The sequence below is a fragment of the Ceratotherium simum genome, chromosome 37 (assembly GCF_057802395.1).
Source record: "Ceratotherium simum simum isolate JZ-2026a chromosome 37, ASM5780239v1, whole genome shotgun sequence".
In the NCBI taxonomy this organism is placed as follows: domain Eukaryota; kingdom Metazoa; phylum Chordata; class Mammalia; order Perissodactyla; family Rhinocerotidae; genus Ceratotherium; species Ceratotherium simum.
This window is the reverse complement of record NC_141936.1, coordinates 10,808,063-10,828,190: the sequence shown is the minus strand read 5'-3', so window position 1 is coordinate 10,828,190 and position 20,128 is coordinate 10,808,063. Positions and strand designations below refer to the sequence as shown.

General features: G+C 42.9%; 1 protein-coding gene across 1 annotated transcript; it reads left to right on the top strand.

Moving 5' to 3' along the window:
- The first annotated feature begins 1,637 nt into the window (after positions 1–1,637).
- LOC101389702 (putative G protein-coupled receptor 148) lies at positions 1,638–15,962 on the top strand. Its single transcript, XM_014785380.2, has 3 exons — positions 1,638–1,897; positions 4,113–4,263; positions 14,331–15,962. The coding sequence occupies exons 2-3, from the start codon at positions 4,184–4,186 to the stop codon at positions 15,265–15,267; spliced, it is 1,017 nt and encodes a 338-aa protein (XP_014640866.1). The 5' UTR covers positions 1,638–1,897; positions 4,113–4,183; the 3' UTR covers positions 15,268–15,962.
- The last annotated feature ends 4,166 nt before the right edge of the window (positions 15,963–20,128 follow it).

Genomic DNA, 20,128 nt, shown 5'->3' with positions numbered 1-20,128 from the left:
AATGATCACATTATAAAAACTATATAAAACTAAAAGAGTTTCAACTAGGAAAGGGTTATTTAGTGTCACAAGATGGCCTCACTTGTGTTCACTTACATCTTGAAAAGGAAAGATGGTTATGATGTATTTTTGCACAGGAAGTTGTAAACAATGTGTACAATATGGACCCATTTTTATAAAAATATCTACATAGGTCATTTAGGATGCACTGTTACAATTAACAGAAAACTCGATTTAAACTGACTTCAACAAGCAAACTTATTGGTTCATATAACTAGAAACTCCAGAAGTAAGACAAATTTTGGTGTTAGCTTAATTTCACAGCTCTGAGTTTTTTAAAGACTGAATTTCTTTTTATATCTCTTTTTCACCTTCTGAAGCATCTGTTTCACCTGAAAGTGGTTTGTCTTGCTGTGGCAAGATGGCTGCCAACAGCTCCCAGGGTTGCCTTGTCCCAGCTCAGAGAAGGACTGAGTGTCTCTCCTCCAGCCTTTAGCGGGAGTCCTAGGCTTCCCTCTGATTGGACCATCTTTTTTTTTTTTTTTTTTTAAAGATTTTATTTATTTATTTTTCCCCCCAAAGCCCCAGTAGATAGTTGTATGTCATAGCTGCACAACCTTCTAGTTGCTGTATGTGGGACACAGCCTCAGCGTGGCCAGAGAAGCGATGCGTCTGTGCGCACCCGGGATCCGAACCCCGGGCCGCCAGCAGTGGAGCGCACGCACTTAACCACTAAGCCACGGGGCCGGCCCCTGATTGGACCATCTTGATCACGTGCCTTTCCTGGAGGCCAAGGGAATGCTTTGTACTGATTGGCTTAGCTCTGGGATAGGTGCTGGTCCCTAAAACAAACACTGCAGCAAGAGCACGGATTACTGTAATTTAGTTTACCCACATATGGGTCTATACTGGAGCTAGGCATGCGGTAAATCCCAGCAAAACTGCGTGGATGTTCCACAATGGTGTGAGGTGGAATGGATGTTGAGAAGCTCATCCTAAGATCTACCTCCACAGAAAAAAGCCTGGAAGGATGTACACCAAAGTGTCAACAAATGGTTATCTTACCCTGGAATTATGGGTAATTTTTATGTTCTTTTTCATACTTATCTGTATTTTACATTTTTGACCACAAACATATTACTTGCATAGCTTCGAAAAGAATAAAGGCTATAAATATCAGGAAAACCTGGTGTATAACACTTGCATCATAATTAGCGGTGTGAGAGATTTAAAGCAGACATCTTAGCAGACAGGAAATAGGAGTTTTCGGAATGATACCACTGTGCCTCGCAGAAGTTTCTAACTGTCTTTGTTATGAAATTGTGGTCATCTCCGCAGGCATAATCTGAGATCTTTGAAGGCTAGTCTGGCTTAAAGCCGCTGGTTGAGTGGCTTGATTTTTCCTTTATGTTAGGGTGGGGATACGTTTTATCTTTCTCTGGAGACATTTTTCCTTGTCGCCTTCAAACACTATGAAGTGGGTCCCAACCCCAGAAGGGGTGCAGAGAGCAAATGCCTCTTTGCAAAGGGACCTCTGTGTAGAGAGGGGAGGCGCTGGCTCCGGGTTCCTCCACTTCCTTCTTAGACAGGAGTTCAGGGTTCTTTCAGGAAGTGGCCACCGCAGCGAGTCCCCGGCTTTCTCTGACATCCTGCAGCTCTCTACAGACTTGAATCGCGTGTCTGCAGGCACCACGGAAGGGCTCCCGGTCTGAGGGCTCAGGGTCCTGGGAGAATGTGAAGTGGAGCATGTCCCTTGATTCACTTCTGTTAGATACCGGGTGTTGGGAGTACTTCCCAGCATCCCTGAAGAAACTCCTGCTGCTCTTCTACATATTTTTTCCTGGAAAAGAGAACTCTGTGTTCCACTGGCAGAAAAGAGCCTCACTGGTGAAGTAAGGTAAGGATTTCTCATGTCAGTCTGGGCATCCCATTTCTCACTTTTATTTCTGCTTGAAATTGATTCTCAGCTCTGCGTTTGCAGAAACTCGATTTTATCTGATCACGCCCTTCTGGAATTATTCCATTCTGATGGTAAGCAATAAACTAATTTCAGTTTCATGATGAGAGCTACGCTTACCAAAAGGATAGAAGTGCTCCAGTTTGAGTGATCAAGGCACTCTGGTCTCAGTAGGAAAATACACGTGGGCGATGAGATGAGGCCAGAAGGTGGATACTGGATGATTTTAAGACTCCATTCTGTGTTTCTCCTGGTAATGTCATCCACCTCCCACCAGAATGTAAACTTCACTTGAGTGAGGACCTTGTCTGTCTTGTTCAATGTCGTATCCACAGCATCTAGAACAGTCGGAGGTACTCAACACGTACGTGATGAATGAATGAATGGAAAACTGGCTAGGTGGATGGATAAATCCTTATTATTTTCTAGAGTCACTGTCTTATGAGAAGTTTTCCCTGACCTTTCTAGGAAGGTTAGACTCCCTCCTCTGGGTTTCCATGGCCCTTTGCATTAAAGCACTTAACTCATAGTATTGAAACTATCTGCTTATATATGTATCCATCTTCCCTGAAAGACTGTGAGCTCCACATGCAGGGATTCTGCCTTATTTTTCCGTTTAACTACCTAGAGACACTCTTCCTGGTACTCTAGCACATAGTCTATACTCATTGAATAAAATAAGACCGTGGCAGCCTCATGACTCTCAGCCTGTGGGATCAATTTCTTAAGTGGATCAGTGGATATGACATTAATCGGGCCCCTTTGACTCTTCAATGTTGGTGATCCATTATTAACTTCTTACTATTTGCTTTTCATTGCTTCCAAGGGAACACGCATCCTTCGATTTTCTGCTGTTATTTCAGTATCCTCTCTGTTGAACCTACAAATACACTGAATGGTTTCCATGGATTCCATTTCCAGGATCAAATTAGTCATGTCCTGATGTTATCCTACCCTAAGACAAAGAGACACCTTAATCTCATCAGCAAACCACCTCCAAGTCTTAGGGTAGGGTGCATTGTTTCTGGGAGGGCTACCTGGAGATAGCACATCCCTCTTGGGTTATGTGGATTCTTACAGCTCTGGTCGTACAAACTGAAGTCCCCGGTCTGGTCCCCACTCACTTTTGGCTCATCTCTTTTATCACCTATGGTCCTCTTTCTGGAGACTGCACTTCCTGCAATAGGTACACTTGCCTTCTGACCAGGTCACATTTTCTTGGGGTCCAGGTGGGGATTGTATGGCACCACTCTGATGACTGTGAGAGAGCAAAAGGTGTCACGTGGCTCCTGGTCAGTCCTGGATCATCCAGAAATAATATTCACTGTTTTGAGACCAGGTATTTAGGAAGTAAGACAGACTAAGTGGCAACTACACATTTAAGATCAGGGCAGGCTGGAAGTCTGAAACAAGGTGGATACTCAAGTTAGGTAAAACTGGCAATAACCAGAGAATGGTGATCTGAGCCTGATTTTTTGGCAGAGTTTGCTACAGCCAAGGAGTCCACATTCTCTGTTAATTTGTGTGGGCCTGAACCCACGGATGTGGATGGTTTAAGTGGCCAAGAAGGTGGTGAAAAGGAAGGTGGACATTTGTAGTTCTATTGGAAGGTTTTTTGAATGCCGGAGCAAGTCTCTCTAGACCACAGTGACACAGCCGTGCATTGGTAGGTACACACCACAGGGATTTATACATCTCAGCCATCGTTTCCTTATCTAAGGCCCACCCTCACCTCCCAGGAGGACTTGCATCCTGCACTTGTGTTGTCACCCAGATCTGTCCAGTTGTGTCATACACTGAGAGTCCCCATGATGACTGGTCATTTGTTCTTTGATAAGATAGCCTCTCCATATGTCTGCATCCTGATAACTTTGAAAGCCTCTTCGTCATTTGGGTCAAACCCCAAAGTTGGCCAGTATTTAGATCTAGCTACCTGTACCCTTCACACGCATGTGTTTCCTAAATCAGGCTATTTCTTGACTGTTTCCCTTCAGTAGGTGTCATTTCTAAGTTTGCCTGTATCAGATTTGACCTCATTTCCTATCCACAGTGCCAGCCTCTTTGGCACAGCTGTGGTTTTCTGGAGGGCGTCTCTACCCACTTCTGTCTTCCTCAAACAGCCTTACTCAACTTTTTGTGTCCTTGCTTTTTTCAGGAGGTTTTTCCTGCCAGCCTCATGTCGGTACTGCCCAGGATTCATCTCAACATCACCTGCCCTGGATTTTCATGCAAAAGAAGGAAGAACACCTTCCCCAGATCCTCTTCTTGGGAAAAGGAGAAAGGAACTCACCTTTCTCTAACCAAAGGTTTGTGGTTTTCATATGTTTTTTCCAAAAAATGTGAAATTGATCTATGTTTTTACCGTCCTGCTCATAAACTGTACCAGTGTTCATTCCTGCTTCCACTTCCAAATCAATGAAGTAAATTTCTTGAGGACAGTGGCCATATCTCACTCATCTCTGCAGGCCCAGCATTCTAGCACAGTGCCTGACACGTGGTAGGTGCACAATCCATGCTTATTGAATGAATGAATGAGCGAATGTATAAGTGGAGAAATCAGGATATGGGCATGAATTTAAAGATTCTGATTATAAATTTTTGATCACTCAAAAGTGGTTTCATGATAATATAGCTAGGACTTTCAAAGTTAATAATTTTCTTTGTCATCAATACTTAGAATGTGGGCCGGCCCCGTGGCTTAGTGGTTAAGTGCGTGCGCTCCGCTGCTGGCGGCCCGGGTTCGGATCCCGGGCACGCACTGACGCACCACTTCTCCGGCCATGCTGAGGCCACGTCCCGCATACAGCAACTAGAAGGATATGCAACTATGACATAGAACTATCTACTGGGGCTTTGGGGAAAAAAAGAGGAGGAAGATTGGCAATAGATGTTAGCTCAGAGCTGGTCTTCCTCAGCAAAAAAAGAGGAGGATTAGCATGGATGTTAGCTCAGGGCTGATCTTCCTCACAAAAAAAAAAAAAGAAAAAAGAAAAAAAATACTTAGAATGTAAGTTCTTTTGAGAAATACAAAATGCAGTTACAGATAATGTGTGCGAAAATAGCATTAATGACAATAATATATTTTCTATTTGAGAATAAGTCCATTAAATAGAAAGATAAATATAATGGTCATATTTTAAGAGAATCACAAGGATGAGTATTGAAACAGCCTTTTGCTCTATAAATATGATTCAAAATTCTATGCCAATTCTAAAAGGCAAATATAAATGCTAGTGAAAATAACCAAGACTCTTATTAACTTGGTGTAAGTGGACTTGTTATGGAAAAATGCGAGTCCATCCAAATGGTAATTGAGAATTTGCTGTGATAGATGGACTTATACCCTTGCCAAAGGAACTTTATAAATATATAGGTTCCAACAATTGAGAGAAATCAGTTATACAATAATTAAGTAAAAATTCAAGTTAATAATCAATTATGTGCTAAGTAAAAGTTCTTAGAGTAGGCAAAAAGTTAAGGCATTCCATGAATTTTCAGTTTCAGTTATAAGATTTATTTAAAAACCATAGTTTTCAGGGGGACTGACCTGATGGCACAGTGGTTAAGTTTGTGTGCTCTGCTTCGGTGGCAGGGGTTCATGGGTTTGGATCCAGGGTGCAGACCTACACACTGCTCACCAAGCCATGTTGTGGCGACGACCCACATACAAAATAGAGGAAGATTGGCACAGATGTTAGCTCAGGGCCAATCTTCCTTACAAAAAAAGAAAAGAAGAAAAGAAAAAGAAAAAAATTACAGTTTTCACGTCTAGGGAGTCAACTTTGCATGACATGTATAATATGTATGGTGCAAAGACACCTAATAAAGATAGGAGTATGTAACCAAGCAGGGTATATTATAAATAGATTTCAAAACTAAAGAAATTCTTTTTCATCAGTGAAACAAATCACAGTGTATAAAAAAGCTTGGTAAGAATAGCTATAATTAAATTGTACCTTAATTTGAGGAAATAGAATTAAACTTGACAGAAGGGTTACAAAAAATCCCCAAGCCTGAATGAGAAAGAGAAACTAAAGCACTTCGTGGAATCTGCTGATTTCAGCTTTGCCAAGATTGTACTGACGAAATGTCTGGTTTATGGCTGAAGCCAGGCGAGGTCTGCTGAGACAGAAAGGGTGTATCTTGTTGCTTAGGATGGGTCAACTATCTTAACTGTGCAATGAAAGAAAACCATTGACTATGGAGTAGAGGATTGCCTACTAGCAAAACACAAGCCTCACCATCTTGGCTGCTGTGTGTTATTTATTTATTTAATTGAGGTTATATTGGTTTGTATGTGTTATTTTATAAGCTTTAATAATGTTAAAGTCATACACAGGTAAATTAACTTTTAACTAGCTTAATAATTGCAATAGTGCAACATTAAAATAGCTTCAGCGTATTTCAAATGTAAATGCTACAAGATGAACTCTTATTAGAGACGAACTAATAGACTAATAAACTAAAAGACTAAATAGACCAACAACTAATAGACCAAAAATCCTCTCCCATTCTGGGAAATAGTATTGGCAATGAATTATTTTCTCAACAGCATACAGCTTGCTGTTTACTCTTTGCAGTTTGTAGACATCGTATTGACCTTTGGTGTTTGGAGAGACAGGGAGGAAGGAAGAAAGGCCATCTGTTTACTACCTGCTAGGTAACTGTCAGAAGATTCAGGATTGTGTGAGCTCCATGATGTCAGAGACTTGGTGTGTGTTGGTTACTGTGTATCCCCAGCACTTTGATCCCTGCCGGGGACACATAGGTAGTTGGAATTCACCAACTGATTGAATAAATGTCTAACTGTTGAGCCTGCCACTTTTGTTCCTTGGTTAGTCCCATGCCAATGCAGAGAGCTCCATCCAAGGAGAATCAAATGGCTGTTTTATTTTAGTCAGTGTACCATAATTTCATATAAATTCGTTATTTAAGTTTCTAAGATTCATGAAAAATGTTACTTGTTACATATGACATCATTATAGTAGGTATTGAACCATCTTTTTCTGAAATCCTGGAATGATGCCTATGCCTTATTTCTATCTGCAGATATATGTAGGGCAGTGAAATGCATCATTAAATTGTGTCCTCTTTGTTCACACAGATATCATTGTTCCTGTAGTAAGTTGGATCACACACATTTATCATTATCTAAATTATAAAATGAAAAGAGCTTTGTCGCCATTCTTATGGAGCTACCTTCTTTGCAATACTTGCTTCTTAAATATTTATTTATATTCCAGGTTGGGAGATTTGCTTTACCCTCCCCTTGTCCATGGTCAGCCTAGTGTTTCAAAACCTCAAGGTGTTCAGTAAAGACACGTGTGCACATTGCTTTTTAAGATGTGTTTTTAAACATTAAGTAGTTTGTTTCAAAAAGGACAAGTTTCTATTAAAGCAAGGTAGTGAGTCTCTAGGTTAACGAATCCTATGAGGACTTAGAAGAATGTCTGTGGATCAAAACTTTGGTCATAAAAAAGTGGGAGAGGAAGCTGGAGAATTTCCCTTTTTATAAAAAATGACGGGTTAACATTCAAAAAGTTAACTGCCTGGGAAAACACTCATTAGAAAAATGTGTGATTTTTCTGTCTTCAGAAGTCACAGGGTATACCTATAGAAGCAGTGTGATTTCACCCAGTTCTCCACGTCACCTCTGGGAGCTGTTTCCAGATGATTAACAGAGCTAATATTTAGTTAAGTTCTTATTCTTGATGAGGAGTGCCTGGTGCTCAGTAAACACTGGTTCCCTCCCTTCCTTCCTGCCCGCTTTGAGGAGAATAACAGAGGAGATGGCAGAAGCTTCACAGACTGGAGTGGTGTTTAAAATACTAAAGAAGTAAGGCCACAATTAGAGTAAAGGGGACGACATGTTTAAAGAGAAGGGGGCATATTTATTGTGGAAGAGAAGTTCTGATCATTCAGGGAGGGTTTTAAGAGCCGTTCTGAAAGTATCCACTTCTCATTGGCCTTCTGCCAGCAGGCACGAGCACTTGAAATCATTTCTGAAGTGTGTTCTCAGCTGATGAGTTCTTCCCATTGGTGTTAAGTCAGATACTGGCCCTAACCTTGCTGGACACGGGTGAGCGCCCTAGAAGAGAAGGCTCTCCTCCCTCTCAGAGATCTTTCCTCCTTCAGAAGTTCCCAGGTGTAGGTTCTGGAGGGAGTCTAGCTGGACCCATGGGAAGCCATTCTCAGCTATCTGGAAATAAGGTGGTAGCTGGTAGCTGCTTTTCCCTGCTGTATCAGTCTGCTCAGGCTGCCATAACGAAATACCACAGACTGGGTGGCTTAAACAGCAGAAATTTAATTTCTCATGGTTCTGGAGGCTAGAAGTCCAAGATCAAGGTGCTGGCAGGGCTGGTTTCCTCTGGCGTCTCTCCTGGCCTTGCAGATGATTGTCTTCTTGCTGTCTGTTTATATGGTCTTTTGTCTGTGCGCACACTTCTCTAGGGTCTCTCTCTGTATGTCCTAATCTCCTCTTCTGACAAGGATGCAAGGGCACCAGTCAAATTGGATTAGGGCCCCCTCATGGCCTCATTTTAACTTAATTACCTTTTTAAAGACCTTATCTCCAAATACAGTCACATTCTGAGGTTCTGGGGGTTAGGGCTTCAACATATGAATTTGGGGGGAGGGGACACAATTCAGGCCATAACACCTGCTTGGTCTCTTTTTTTACAGAATTCAATTCACATGCATCAATATGGTACTGTTAGGAAAAGACTCAACGAACAACAGTAACAAAATGTCATCTCAGGAATCGGAAGAGCTGGGTTTGAAGCCAGACTTTGCCATTAACCAGCAACCCCCTGAGAGGAAGTGTGGGGAGCCCTTCACCACCTTCAGATATCGCCCCTCACTGACACGGGGGCAGCTGGCCTGTGGTTTAGACAGTGACTGCCTGGTCCAAATTCCAGTGTCATTGTCAAAAGCTAATTAACCCTGGCTGAGTTCCTTCCTTCCTCTATCCCTCAGTTTTCTTTTCTGAAAAATGGGAATAATAATAGTGCTTCCTTTATAGTCTTGTTGTGCGGATTAAAGAAGTTGGCCCTCACTAGAGCCGTGTCATAGTGAACAATCAACACGTTATCTACTTTTAGATTTTGTCTGTCATAATCCCTTTTCTCATGCTCCTTTCCGGGCCCTTCACTCACGCTGGCACACATCCAATGCTCCATTGATTTTCTTCTGCAGTGGGGTGTCTGTTCAGGGACAGTTGCCTGTCGACCCTCCGAGGTGAGAGAAGTGGGAAATTCTCTCAGCTCAGTGACCCAGATCTCATGATCAGGTCAAGGTAGCAGTTACTTGTCCATGAAAGGAATCTGTCTCATTCAGCCCAGACTCCCCAGTCTGCCCCTGCTGCTGACCAGGAGGGGGACAGGATGGAGAGGAAGAGTGGGCTCCCACAAATTCGTGAGCTCCCTGGAGAAATGGCTCAAAGCACATGTCCTGTTGTAGAGCCACTAACATCATCTTTTCATCCCGATGTGGAGAAAAACAAAGACCAACCAAAGGAGAAAAGCAAAGGCTGTTGATTCAGAGCTCACTACAGCAAAGGAGTCGGCCACCATCGCTTGTCTTTGGGCAGAGACTCAAAGGCAGACAGAGGAGTGGGAAAGCTTTATGCGGGAAAAAAGGAAGGGTCCAAGTGTGCCCTGATGGGAGACTGTGGGCCTGGGGAAGTTGGAGGCAGTCAACTAGAAGCAGGGCGTCCTTTGTGGCTGTTTAGATGTGCGTATTTGGCTTTCTCTGGTTGGTCCTAAATTGGAAGAAGGGACAAAAATTGGAGAAGCTGTCAGTTATTAATCAAATCTTGGCTGTTGTGGGCCAATAGTTACAGAGGTTGTTTTTTAGCTTCCTGGATTGTCAGAGAGATAGCAGTCTGACTTCCCCTAAGTCAGACTTTCAGCGGGTTGCCTTCTGGGGTCAGTTACTGCAGATAAAGGGTTGGTTTCCTGGGCAGGTTGCTGCAGGTTGTGGGTGTGAGATCTATTTTTATATATGTTTGTAGATTCAGTCTCTCACTGAGGGCAGCACGTGGTGCTCAAGGCTTTGCCCTAAGCAGGGCTCTTAGGATGAGACCCGGGTGCTCCATTGACCTTGTATGTATCCAGTCCAGCCCTTCCCACACATCTGCTTCCTACAGGATTTTTGCAGGGAGTGGTGGTGGCTGGTTCTGATTTTATTGGGGCAGTTGTGGATGTAATGTAATCCTTTGCTGAAGTCTCTTAGCTCAAGGTTTTATTTCAAAGCTGGAGCCAAAGTAACATTTTGGGCTAGAAGGAAACAGGTATTTCCATTTCAGAATTTCAGAAGAAGAAAAAGTCTCTAACAACTCACATTAAGTAGAGGTAATATGATTAGATGAGGGCTTAGTATACGGATTTGGTTGCCATGAGCTCTTGAAATGCAACTATACCTCTGAGAAGGAATATGGATTCGGAGACTGGGAGATTCTTTCTGGCTGCATGATCCTGAATAAATTGCCGATCTTCCTGAGGTCTCATAAATAGATTAAAGGCAGTAAAACTTGCTCTCATTGATTTTGCAGATTTGCAATGCTCCTGGAAATTTCCTGTATACAAAAATTATTCTAAGCCACTTGCTATGGTAGTGGTGTCTTCATTGTGCAAATTCTCCTTTGCTGGGCTGCCTGCCCTGCAGAGCTCCTATCAAATAGCACTGTGCAAGAAAGCCTGGGCATCTCATGTTGGCTCTTAACCTGTGGCATATGCTGCTCCTAATTTTAATCATGCAAGGCTCCTTATTGTCTACAAAATCAATTTTAACCCTTGGAATGGTATCAAGGCCCTCCAAATCTGGTTCTGGTCTTAGTCTGTCCTTAGTCTTCTAAACAAGCCTTCAGTCCACCAAAAATGATCTGCTTATTGTCTCCTGAACATACCGGGTAGGGTCCTCCCTTGGCTCCTTCTACTCTCTGTGGCCTGGCATCTGTACCTCCCCTCTCCCCTGCCCACCTCGCCATTGACCTACTTTGTTCTAGTTTTCATCCTTGAAAGGCTGGATTCAAGTCTCGCCTCCTCCAAGGAGCTTTCTCTCACTGCCTCAGTCATCGCTTCTATTTCTGAACAACCTCCAATAGCACACCCAGCTTTCTTACTCATTTGGTAAATGAGTGAAACTAGACATGATGTTGGTTATTATTACCTAATTACGCTGTATTCTGCATCTTCCACTGGACAAGAAGCTTCTGTATGTTAGCGCCCATGTTTTACCACCTTGTAACCTCTCTGTTTAGGATTCTGCATTGTATGTTTCAGTGCTCAGTGAGGATTGGTTGAGTTTGACGAAACAATGTGCCACATTGATGAGTGTGTTCAACATATTAGAAAAATAAAGAAACTGGTCCTTGTCTGGTCTCAACGATAAATAGTTCCCTGGAACCATTTCAGATCTGGGAGGAGGGGGGTTGGTGGTTTAGTCTTTGTTATAACTGCAGCTGCAGCAATTCAGGGGAGAAAAAGAACAGCTTTTAAAATTTCATTGTAAAGGAAGCACAATGACAGTCACTCATGCTCTTTGTATGGTTTCCAGTCTTAGAACACAGCTAGGCCAAGCCCAGCTCATTGTCACTGGGGAGGTGCTGTCAAATGAACTAGAGCAGGGGTGGTGGGTGGGGACCCCAGGCAGGTTCAGGGAATTCCGGCTGAGCAGGAATGAGGAATACAGTGGCGATGCTACAGACATGACTGGCATTCTGCGCAGAATGAGGGGTGTGGAGCAAGATCAAATAATGGAGAAGAGCCCATGTGTTAGGCCAAACCGGGCAACGGTGAGCCCGGGAGTGGGCGTTATTGAGAAGCCCAAGCAGACAGGGAGGCCGTCATCATGTGGAGACTGCCAGCAGCGACCACCCTAAGTCTGGGGCTCAGAGGCCGGGTTTCAGGTCCTGGGAGGGGGCCTCATAGGCCCTGTCCTAGAGAGCCAGGGGTGCTATTCAAGGCTCAGCCATGGAGAATAAGATGAGGAGGTTCTGGATCAGGGGTGGGGGCAATCTTGTTCCGAAGAATAAAGTAAAAGCCCAGATACTCCAGGCCCAAGTGAAGAGTTGGCCCCTGAGGATGTGAGTGAGGACGACTCCAGATGTAGAGAGAATGGATGTGGAGCATGGTGGTGCTGCATGGCTGTGATGTAAGGAACCAGGGACCAAACGAGCAAGGTGACTTCAGCATCCCAAGTCACGTTCCTTGTTAGCGGCAGATCTAGGCTTAGAGTCCAGGTCATGGGATTGCCCCAGTCCAGGGGTGGGGTGTTTGTTCTAACTTCCCAGGGTTTCCATGCAGTCTTCATTGGGGCCCCCAGTGTCTATGGTGGTGCCTGAGGACAGCTACAGGGGCGCATGCTCTGGGAATGAGCGATTAAGGAGGAGGCATTTAATACGGGCAGATGTGCATTCTTCTGCTTATTATTGAGGGGTTCTCGTGTAAGATTTTGATTGAACAACCTCCAGCTACAAGAAAGCTTGATGATGAGTTTGATGATGACAGTGACCACTACAATTTTGATTCCTCTCTGGAGAGCTGGAGGGTGGAGAAAATAAATTCCTGGAGTTCAACAGCGTGACAATGGCACAAAAATCCATCAGAACAGGGAAAATTCTCCACAAAGGACGACAACACAATACACAGAAAAAATTGTGCCTTCAGCAAGAGATTTCTGAAGGAACGATGGCATTTTAGATTCTCAGGAAGTTGCAATAGTTGTATCTCCATTGTGATATGCCCTTTAGGAAATCAGTATAATTTATTGTGCCTCTTCAGGGTCCATTTTATATACTTTGAACTCCAGGGGACAGAATAAAGGAAAGGAAACCCATTTAAGCTAGCTCAAGTAATAGAGGGGTGTGTTATATTTTTAGAACTCAAGGACGGAAAATGCAAGGCAGCTCAGTGGAATCAGAAATTCAGAAGCCAAGGGTGTTCTCTTTGGCTTGCAAGGTCTTTTGTGGCCTCTCAGGGGCCTCATGGTCTCCCTCGTCTCTGCTTCTCTCCTACCTCTCTCTGTCTCTTTCTTTTGCTCACCTACACTCCAGCATGACTGCCAGGCCAATTACATGACATCACACTTGGACTACATTCTCTGTGTGAGAATCTTTGGGTCTGATTTTTAAGAGAGAGACTGATGGACTCAGCACAGTCTACAGAATGATTTTCCATGGATCAGAGGTCTACTCCCTGTCCAATCAACTTTGATGGGGAAGGAGGTGATGCTGTGGTCATGAGGAAGTGAGGCAGTAAGGCTATGGTGGGGCTGATCACCTTGGGTGGAGTGTGGAAGGGGAGGCGACAGTTGGCGTTTCTATAGCAGGCTCTCACAGAGACAAAAATGATAATGTAATTTGGGGGTTCCTCAGGCTGCTATTCATTGCTGTGCACACTTGAGAAGATTTGATGAGGCTACTGTGCATGACTTCCCATTTCAGTGGTCACATTCCCAGCACCTTCCTGGATGTGCAGTCTTCCAGCTTCCTAACAACAGAAACAATATTACTACAAATGGGGTTCGGTTGGCTGGTCAAATGACATTGGCCAAAGAAGAACTCAGCGAATGCATGCATTTGGCTTTGCATGTGACACAAACTTACTCGTAGTGGTTGTGAGTGTGGGCTCTGGAGTTGTATTCCCAAATTTAAATCCTGGCCCTGTTGAGTAGTAACCACACGGGCTTGAGCACGTTACATAGCCTCTCCAGGTCTCAGTTTCCCCATTTGTGAAAAGTGCATGATAAAACCATTTGGTGGAAAATAAAATGTACTCCAGGTTAGTGAGGAATATGCTGTGAGAACAGTTTTTGATCCCTAGAAACTACTTGGTAAATGTCATCCAGGATTGTCATCATTGTTGTCAATCTCCCTTTCATGTCTCAAGGAGCCGAATGAATTCAAGTTTTGGCATCGACTTCTCCACGTTCCTCACAGCTCCTGCCCTAACTTCTTCCTCAGACCTTTGCAGGCACTAAGTGTTAACATGTGTTTGGTGGGTAATCAATTGACTTTTACAACATTGTGCTTTGTGCTCTGAATTGAGAAAGTTCTCACAACCAAAGATGAAAAAGGATGCATAAGGGTTACAACCTTGACCTGACTTTGAACAATTTGCTAAGTGCAGAGAGCACATCTTTCAAACCCTCCTTTTAGATGATTTGAGTATATGCCCCTCCCCTGAAGTAAAGAGAAGACCCTAGATGATTTCTCCAGTTTCTTTGATCTGTGTCAATTCTATCTAAATTGTCATCCTTTGTACCTAAAAACATGCAATCTGTCCCTTGAGACTGCATGCAAGATCAGAGAGCTGGAAAACCACCCAGGAAGCTTTAACACAGATTCACTCTTTCTTGTTCTTTGATCCTGCAGGAGCCGAGTTGCCCTGAAGATCATGAACTTGTCTTCCGGGCACTGCAACATATCGGATTGGCTAAGGCTGGAAGCCACAGTGAAGGCGTCTGTGTATGTGGTTTCTTTCTCCTTTGCCACCTTCATCACGGTCGTCATTATTGCCACAGTGTCACAGAATTTGAAACTGAGGAAGGAGGTCCGATACATCCTCCTTTGCCACCATCTGCTGTGCATCTCCTCCTATTGTGGTCTGGGGGTGGTTTTCCAAGGGATGCGGGCGCTGCTGGCCAACAGCCCCGTGCTGATGTGCTGGGTGGTGTTTGGAGCCCAGCTAAGTGTCGGAGAAGGAATCCTCTTCACTCTGGCCTTGATGGCTGTCAACACTTACCTGGCCATTTGCTGGCCGTTGAAATACCTGTCCTTTGTACATTCAGTTAGGTATAGGATTCTGGCTGGGACTTGGATGATCATTATACTCAAGAATGTTTGCTTATTCCTCATAGAGAGCACTAACTCCACTCAGACTGCTGTTTTTAAATCTGAACCCCTTTGCCCAGTGATCTTGAATGGCGTTCCTGCCAGAGCCATTGGCATGGTTTTCCTTTTCCTTCCCCTGTCTGTCATTCTTATAAGTTACTCTCTGATATACCGAGAAGGGAAGCGGGCTGGCCATTTTAACAGGTCAAATATCAAAGCGAGGAGAACAGTCCTTATTCATTTAGTGCAGCTGAGCATACACGTGATCCCAACCCTGTTATTCATAGGCTTGGGGAAGATGTGCGGGGTGTTTTTCTTTGCTTTAAATCTGGTGCTTTTTGGAGTCTTTGCATTTGCCCAGTGTTTTAACCCTCTGATCTATGGGCTCTGGAACAGAGAGCTGCAAAGCCGATTATACCGTTGGATGTGCTGTCTGTTGTGGTGTGGTCACTCGATGAACAGGAGAGGGCCAGTTTAAACAAAAACGCAGCTGTTTTGAATCAATACCTCTAGTACTGAGGGACCATCAGCTAGGGCTGAGGACTTGCCTTTTACTTAACCTAAAATTGATTTTGAAAGTAATATGAGTAATCAAAGTTCTTCATCCAGCTAACAAACTTCACCACTGCATATGCTGAATTGGCCTCAGTGAAATCATTTTATGTGCTTATATCTAAACCCAGGTCAACATTTTTGGCAGCATGCCTTACTGTGTTTCAGTCGTTGGGCATCTTTTGAGAATGCACTTGTTTTTAGAAACTGAGAAATAGTCCATGGTTGATAGGGGCAGAAGTTTGGCAATTCCCCTTACATTAATGAAGGGTAGGTTTGGCTACATATAATAACAAAACAGCAATAAAATAACAGTGACTTTAAAAAGTTAGAGATTGATTTTTTTTCTTATGCAGAAGAAATCTGGAGGTACAAAATCTGGGCCTATGTGGCAGCTCTGCAGGCAACAGGCTCATTCTCTTCTACTCTGCCATGATTAGTGTACTACCTCATGACCCAAGATGGCTGTTGGTGCTCCTGTCATCACATTCACACTCCAGCCAACAGGAAGGAGGAAGGGGCAAAGAGGCCTCTGCACCCTCCTTCTAAAGACACTTTCTAAATTTAGACAAAACACTTTTTCTGACATCTAACTGGACAAAATTTAGTCATATGGCTATACCTAGCTTTAAGGGATGGTGGGAATAAACTTTAGCTGGGTAGCAGTGTCCCCAGCTAAAAACTGATGTCCTTGACACTAAGAAAGGAAGGAAGAATGGATAATGGGAGGCAAAATTATTGCAGGGACCATTTTCCCCTCAACCAAATACAGTATAAAGAAAGATAAGGGATATGTTATGATCATCACAAAAACATACTCTGCCTTCAATATGATACACAAATACAGAGTTAACTGTTCAGGATCCCAGAAAACTTTAATTGTGTTAACAGATCTCGAAAAAAAATGGGCATCAATAAGGAAAGCACTGTACTGGTTTAAACATGGCAGTTAAGTCATAATTCAAATTTAAGCAAGTTTGAGGCAGTAGTTTGAAATAAATTCTTTCACAAAAGTTCATATATGGTATTTCTTTAGATGAAATGTCTATTTCTGAATCAGTCGGGATTCAGTTCTAGAAACAGGAAACCTCACTCTAGGTGTTTTAAACAGAAAGGATTTGATACAGCAATTAGATGCTAACAAAGTCACTGGAAGGGCTGGAGAAGCTGAAAGCAGGGCCACCACTGATTGATGTCAAGGGCAAACCACTGCAACTGCTGCTTCCACCACTGCCCCTGCTGCCTCGTGCCACTCACATCTTTGTGGCCTTGTTTGCAAAAGGTGGCCTCCACCTCCTTCCGTCTTCCAGAGCTCACGTGATGGCCTTTAACTGGTAGAACCTAACTGGCATCCAGACCCTAAGAGCAAAGGAGTCTGGGAAATATAGTTTCTCGTTGCACAGACTTGGCAGTATAGGAAGTTACTCCAAAAGGAGGGTAAAATGAAGATTGAATGAGCCAACCCATGGGATCTATCATTATGACGTTTAGTTTTATTTACAGGTATTAACATCAGCAACAACAAAGACAACAGACACCATGTATTGAGCAGCTATTATGCTCCTAACACCATGCAAATCCTCACAACAATTTTATAATGTAGGCATTATTATTCCTGATTTACAAATGAGAAAAGCTGAGGCTGGGAAAGGACTTACAGGAGCTTTGGAGGTCAGGACCTTCCCTTTAACATTTGTCACACAGATCATCCTCAACTTATCCAGATAAACCCATCATAAGTTGAAAACATCATAAGTCAAAAATGCATTTAACACACCTAACCTCCTGAACATCATGGCTTAGCCCAGCCTAGCACCTTAAATGTGCTCAGAACACTTACATTAGTCTACACTTGGGCAAAATCATCTAACACAAAGCCTATTTTATAATAAAAGGTTGAATAGCTCATGTAATCCATTGAATACCATACTGAAAGTGAAAAACAGACTGGTTGGATGGGTACAGCATGGTTGTAAGTGTATCGGTTGTTTACCCTTGTGATTGTGTGGCTGACTGGGAGCCGTGGCTACTGCCCTACCCAGCATCACGAGAGAGTGTCATACAGTGTGGCGCTGGCCCGGGGAAAAGAGCAAAATTCAAAATTTGAAGTCTAATTTCTACTGAATGCGTATCGCTTTCCCACCATCGTAAAGTTGAAAATTCTTAAGTTGAACCGTTGTGAGTTGGGGACCATCTGTACACATGACTTGGCCCAGAGTAATCATTTCATCACTGTTAAGAGCTGGGCCAATTGCTTGGGAAATTCAGGCCTCAGTTCTCCACTTTGCTTTGGGTGTGGACACCTGGCTTGTGGAAAAGAGCCTCTTATTCACCCATTGCTTTGAATATACTTCCCCTTCCTTAGGTGCCACCCCTCCCCTTGTTTTCAGATTCCAGTGACTTCCATGTTGTGTTTTGATTCCATTTTGGCTCAAGTCCTTCTTGCTTCCTCTCTAGGCGTTCAGTCTAAGTCTTCCCTCTTCCTCCAACCCCAACTGTAAGAACTCAAAGCCCCACCTTCTCTTTTCTAATGAGCAAGTTTCTCTCCTGGGCAGGCACAAGATGTCTCCCGGCACCCAACACAGTGCCTGGTAGATGGCAGGCTCTCGAGAAATGATGAAATGGATTCATTGTCAATAAGATGTGCCTTTCTACAAACTCCCTCCCCACAAAAACCAAGCTCTCTCTTTGTTTTTGTTGCAATCTCAAGCAATCTGAGAGCAGAGAGTGGAAGAAAAACTCAAAAAATTTACCAAGCTTACTTCTATAAATCCTAGATCTATTATATACACAATTCAATTTATCCTTAAAACTTTTAAAACTCTATTTTCTGATATCAGAAGGTAACTTTTGCTTGTGACATTGAGTGTTAGAACGGTAGTTTTTTACTTTCAAATGCAAATTATTATTTTTAAATTAAAAAAGTTTTTGAATTGAGAATATATAGTATAAAATTCAAAAGGTTCAAAATGATATTTAGTGAAAAGTAAGTCTTTCTCCTCCCCATTTTTCCAGGTCCCCAGTTCTCTTCTAAGAGTCAACAACTGTTATCAGTCTCTTGTGTTTTCCTGAAGAGATGTCGACAAAGGGCAAATTACTGAGAATTTCTCATTTGTAAGATAATTGGTTTTGATATCCTCGTCTTGGATTGCAAAGTTGTTTAAATTCGTATTGAGAATGATAGTTTATGTCATGAATGACATCAGCAATAATCTTTCTCATGATGTGAAAATCCTTTGCTCCCCTAGAGAACCTTAAACTTGGGCAAGATGAGGAAGGGAAAGGGAGAGATGAAGTGGTGGCTAAAGTTACTTGTAATTAGTTTAGAATTCTTGTAAAATGTTCTTTTTCCCTATAGAAATGTGCAATGATATTGAATTTAAAGTCATAAAGGGTAGAGGTTTTGGGGGAAATGTTCAGAGAAGACATACTTTGCAAATAGCTCTGTAAAAATAAATTACTTAAGGAAAAATGTGAATTATCTCAAAATTCCCAAGTTCTTATGACAATTTCATTTACTATAAATGCAACCATATTATCACCGCATGAAACTGTTTCTGGCTTATATGTAGATATGCTATATAAACACATATGGGCTAACTGGAAATGATCTTGGGCAAAATCTCGAAAAGCAGAACAGAAAAGTAGTTCCTAATACCTATCATAAGAAAATGCTGAATGAATGCAGACCATTGTTAGAAAGAAGTTCAAGACTGTAAAATCAGCCACATTAAAGAACTTTAAGCATTTTTTTTCTCTGAGAAGGTCAAAGTCTGCGGCTAGAACTGCCTGCCTGATGGCAAAGCAAAGACATATACAGTCATCCCTCAGTATGTGTGGAGGATTGGTTCCCGGATCCCGTGCATACCAGAATCCTAGGATGCTCAAGTCCCTTATATAAAATGGCATAGTGTTTGCATATAACCTATGTGTATAACATCCTCCTGTATACTTTAAATCATCTCTAGATTACTTATAATACCTAATACGATGTAAATGCTATGTAAATAGTTGTTATACTGTTGAGGGAATAATGACAAGAGAAGAAAGTCTGTACATGTTCAGTACAGATGCAACAATTGTAGGCCATTCCATCCGCCCTGGTTGAATCAATAGATGTGGAAACCGTGGATACAGAAGGCTGACTGTATATGCAGTGGAGAGAAAACTGCACATCTACCCCTGGTGGGGGTAGGGAAAGGATTCAGAGTGTTCTCGTAAGCCAAGAGGACTTGTGGGAAGGATCTGGCCTTGGGGTTGTTGGAAAAGACCTGTCCACAAAGGATTCCTTCCAAAGGAGAAGGGCTCTCAGCAGAAGGAGGCTGGAAGTTCCTATTTGCTGTGGAGGATGAAGATGGGGCGAGAAGCAGCTGGCCACAGACAAGGATTGCCCGAGGGCCCAGAGGGGATAATTTTGATTGAGGATCGCACAAAGTGCTATAGAAGAGACAGAATCATCATTGGGAATCTGCCTCACCCAGAAGATACAAGCATCATATTATATCTGCCTTCGGTAAGGACAGTCTCTCCTGCTGCTTACGTCTCCTCCTAGCCTCCATCTCTTCTAACCCTGGAAGAGTCACAGGCAAGCTGGGGTGGCGGGGGGAAGGGAAGTTGTTTAGAAACCTTATTTCCATCTGCAACCTTAGTTCCCCCTTGTAATGTAGCAAAACATATCTACAGGTTCCAGGGATTAGGCATCTATGCAGAGGTAGAGATGTTATTCTGCTTATCACATTTGCTAAAATGAGATTGTTCTTTGGAGCTGAAAATGACCAAAGGACTTT

Excerpts from the sequence above, each read along its gene's own strand:
- LOC101389702 (XM_014785380.2), top strand. The coding sequence starts at position 4,184 with ATGCAAAAGAAGGAAGAACACCTTCCCCAGATCCTCTTCTTGGGAAAA. Across the intron at positions 4,264-14,330 it reads TCACCTTTCTCTAACCAAAG|GAGCCGAGTTGCCCTGAAGA; the intron begins GTTTGTGGTTTT and ends TTGATCCTGCAG.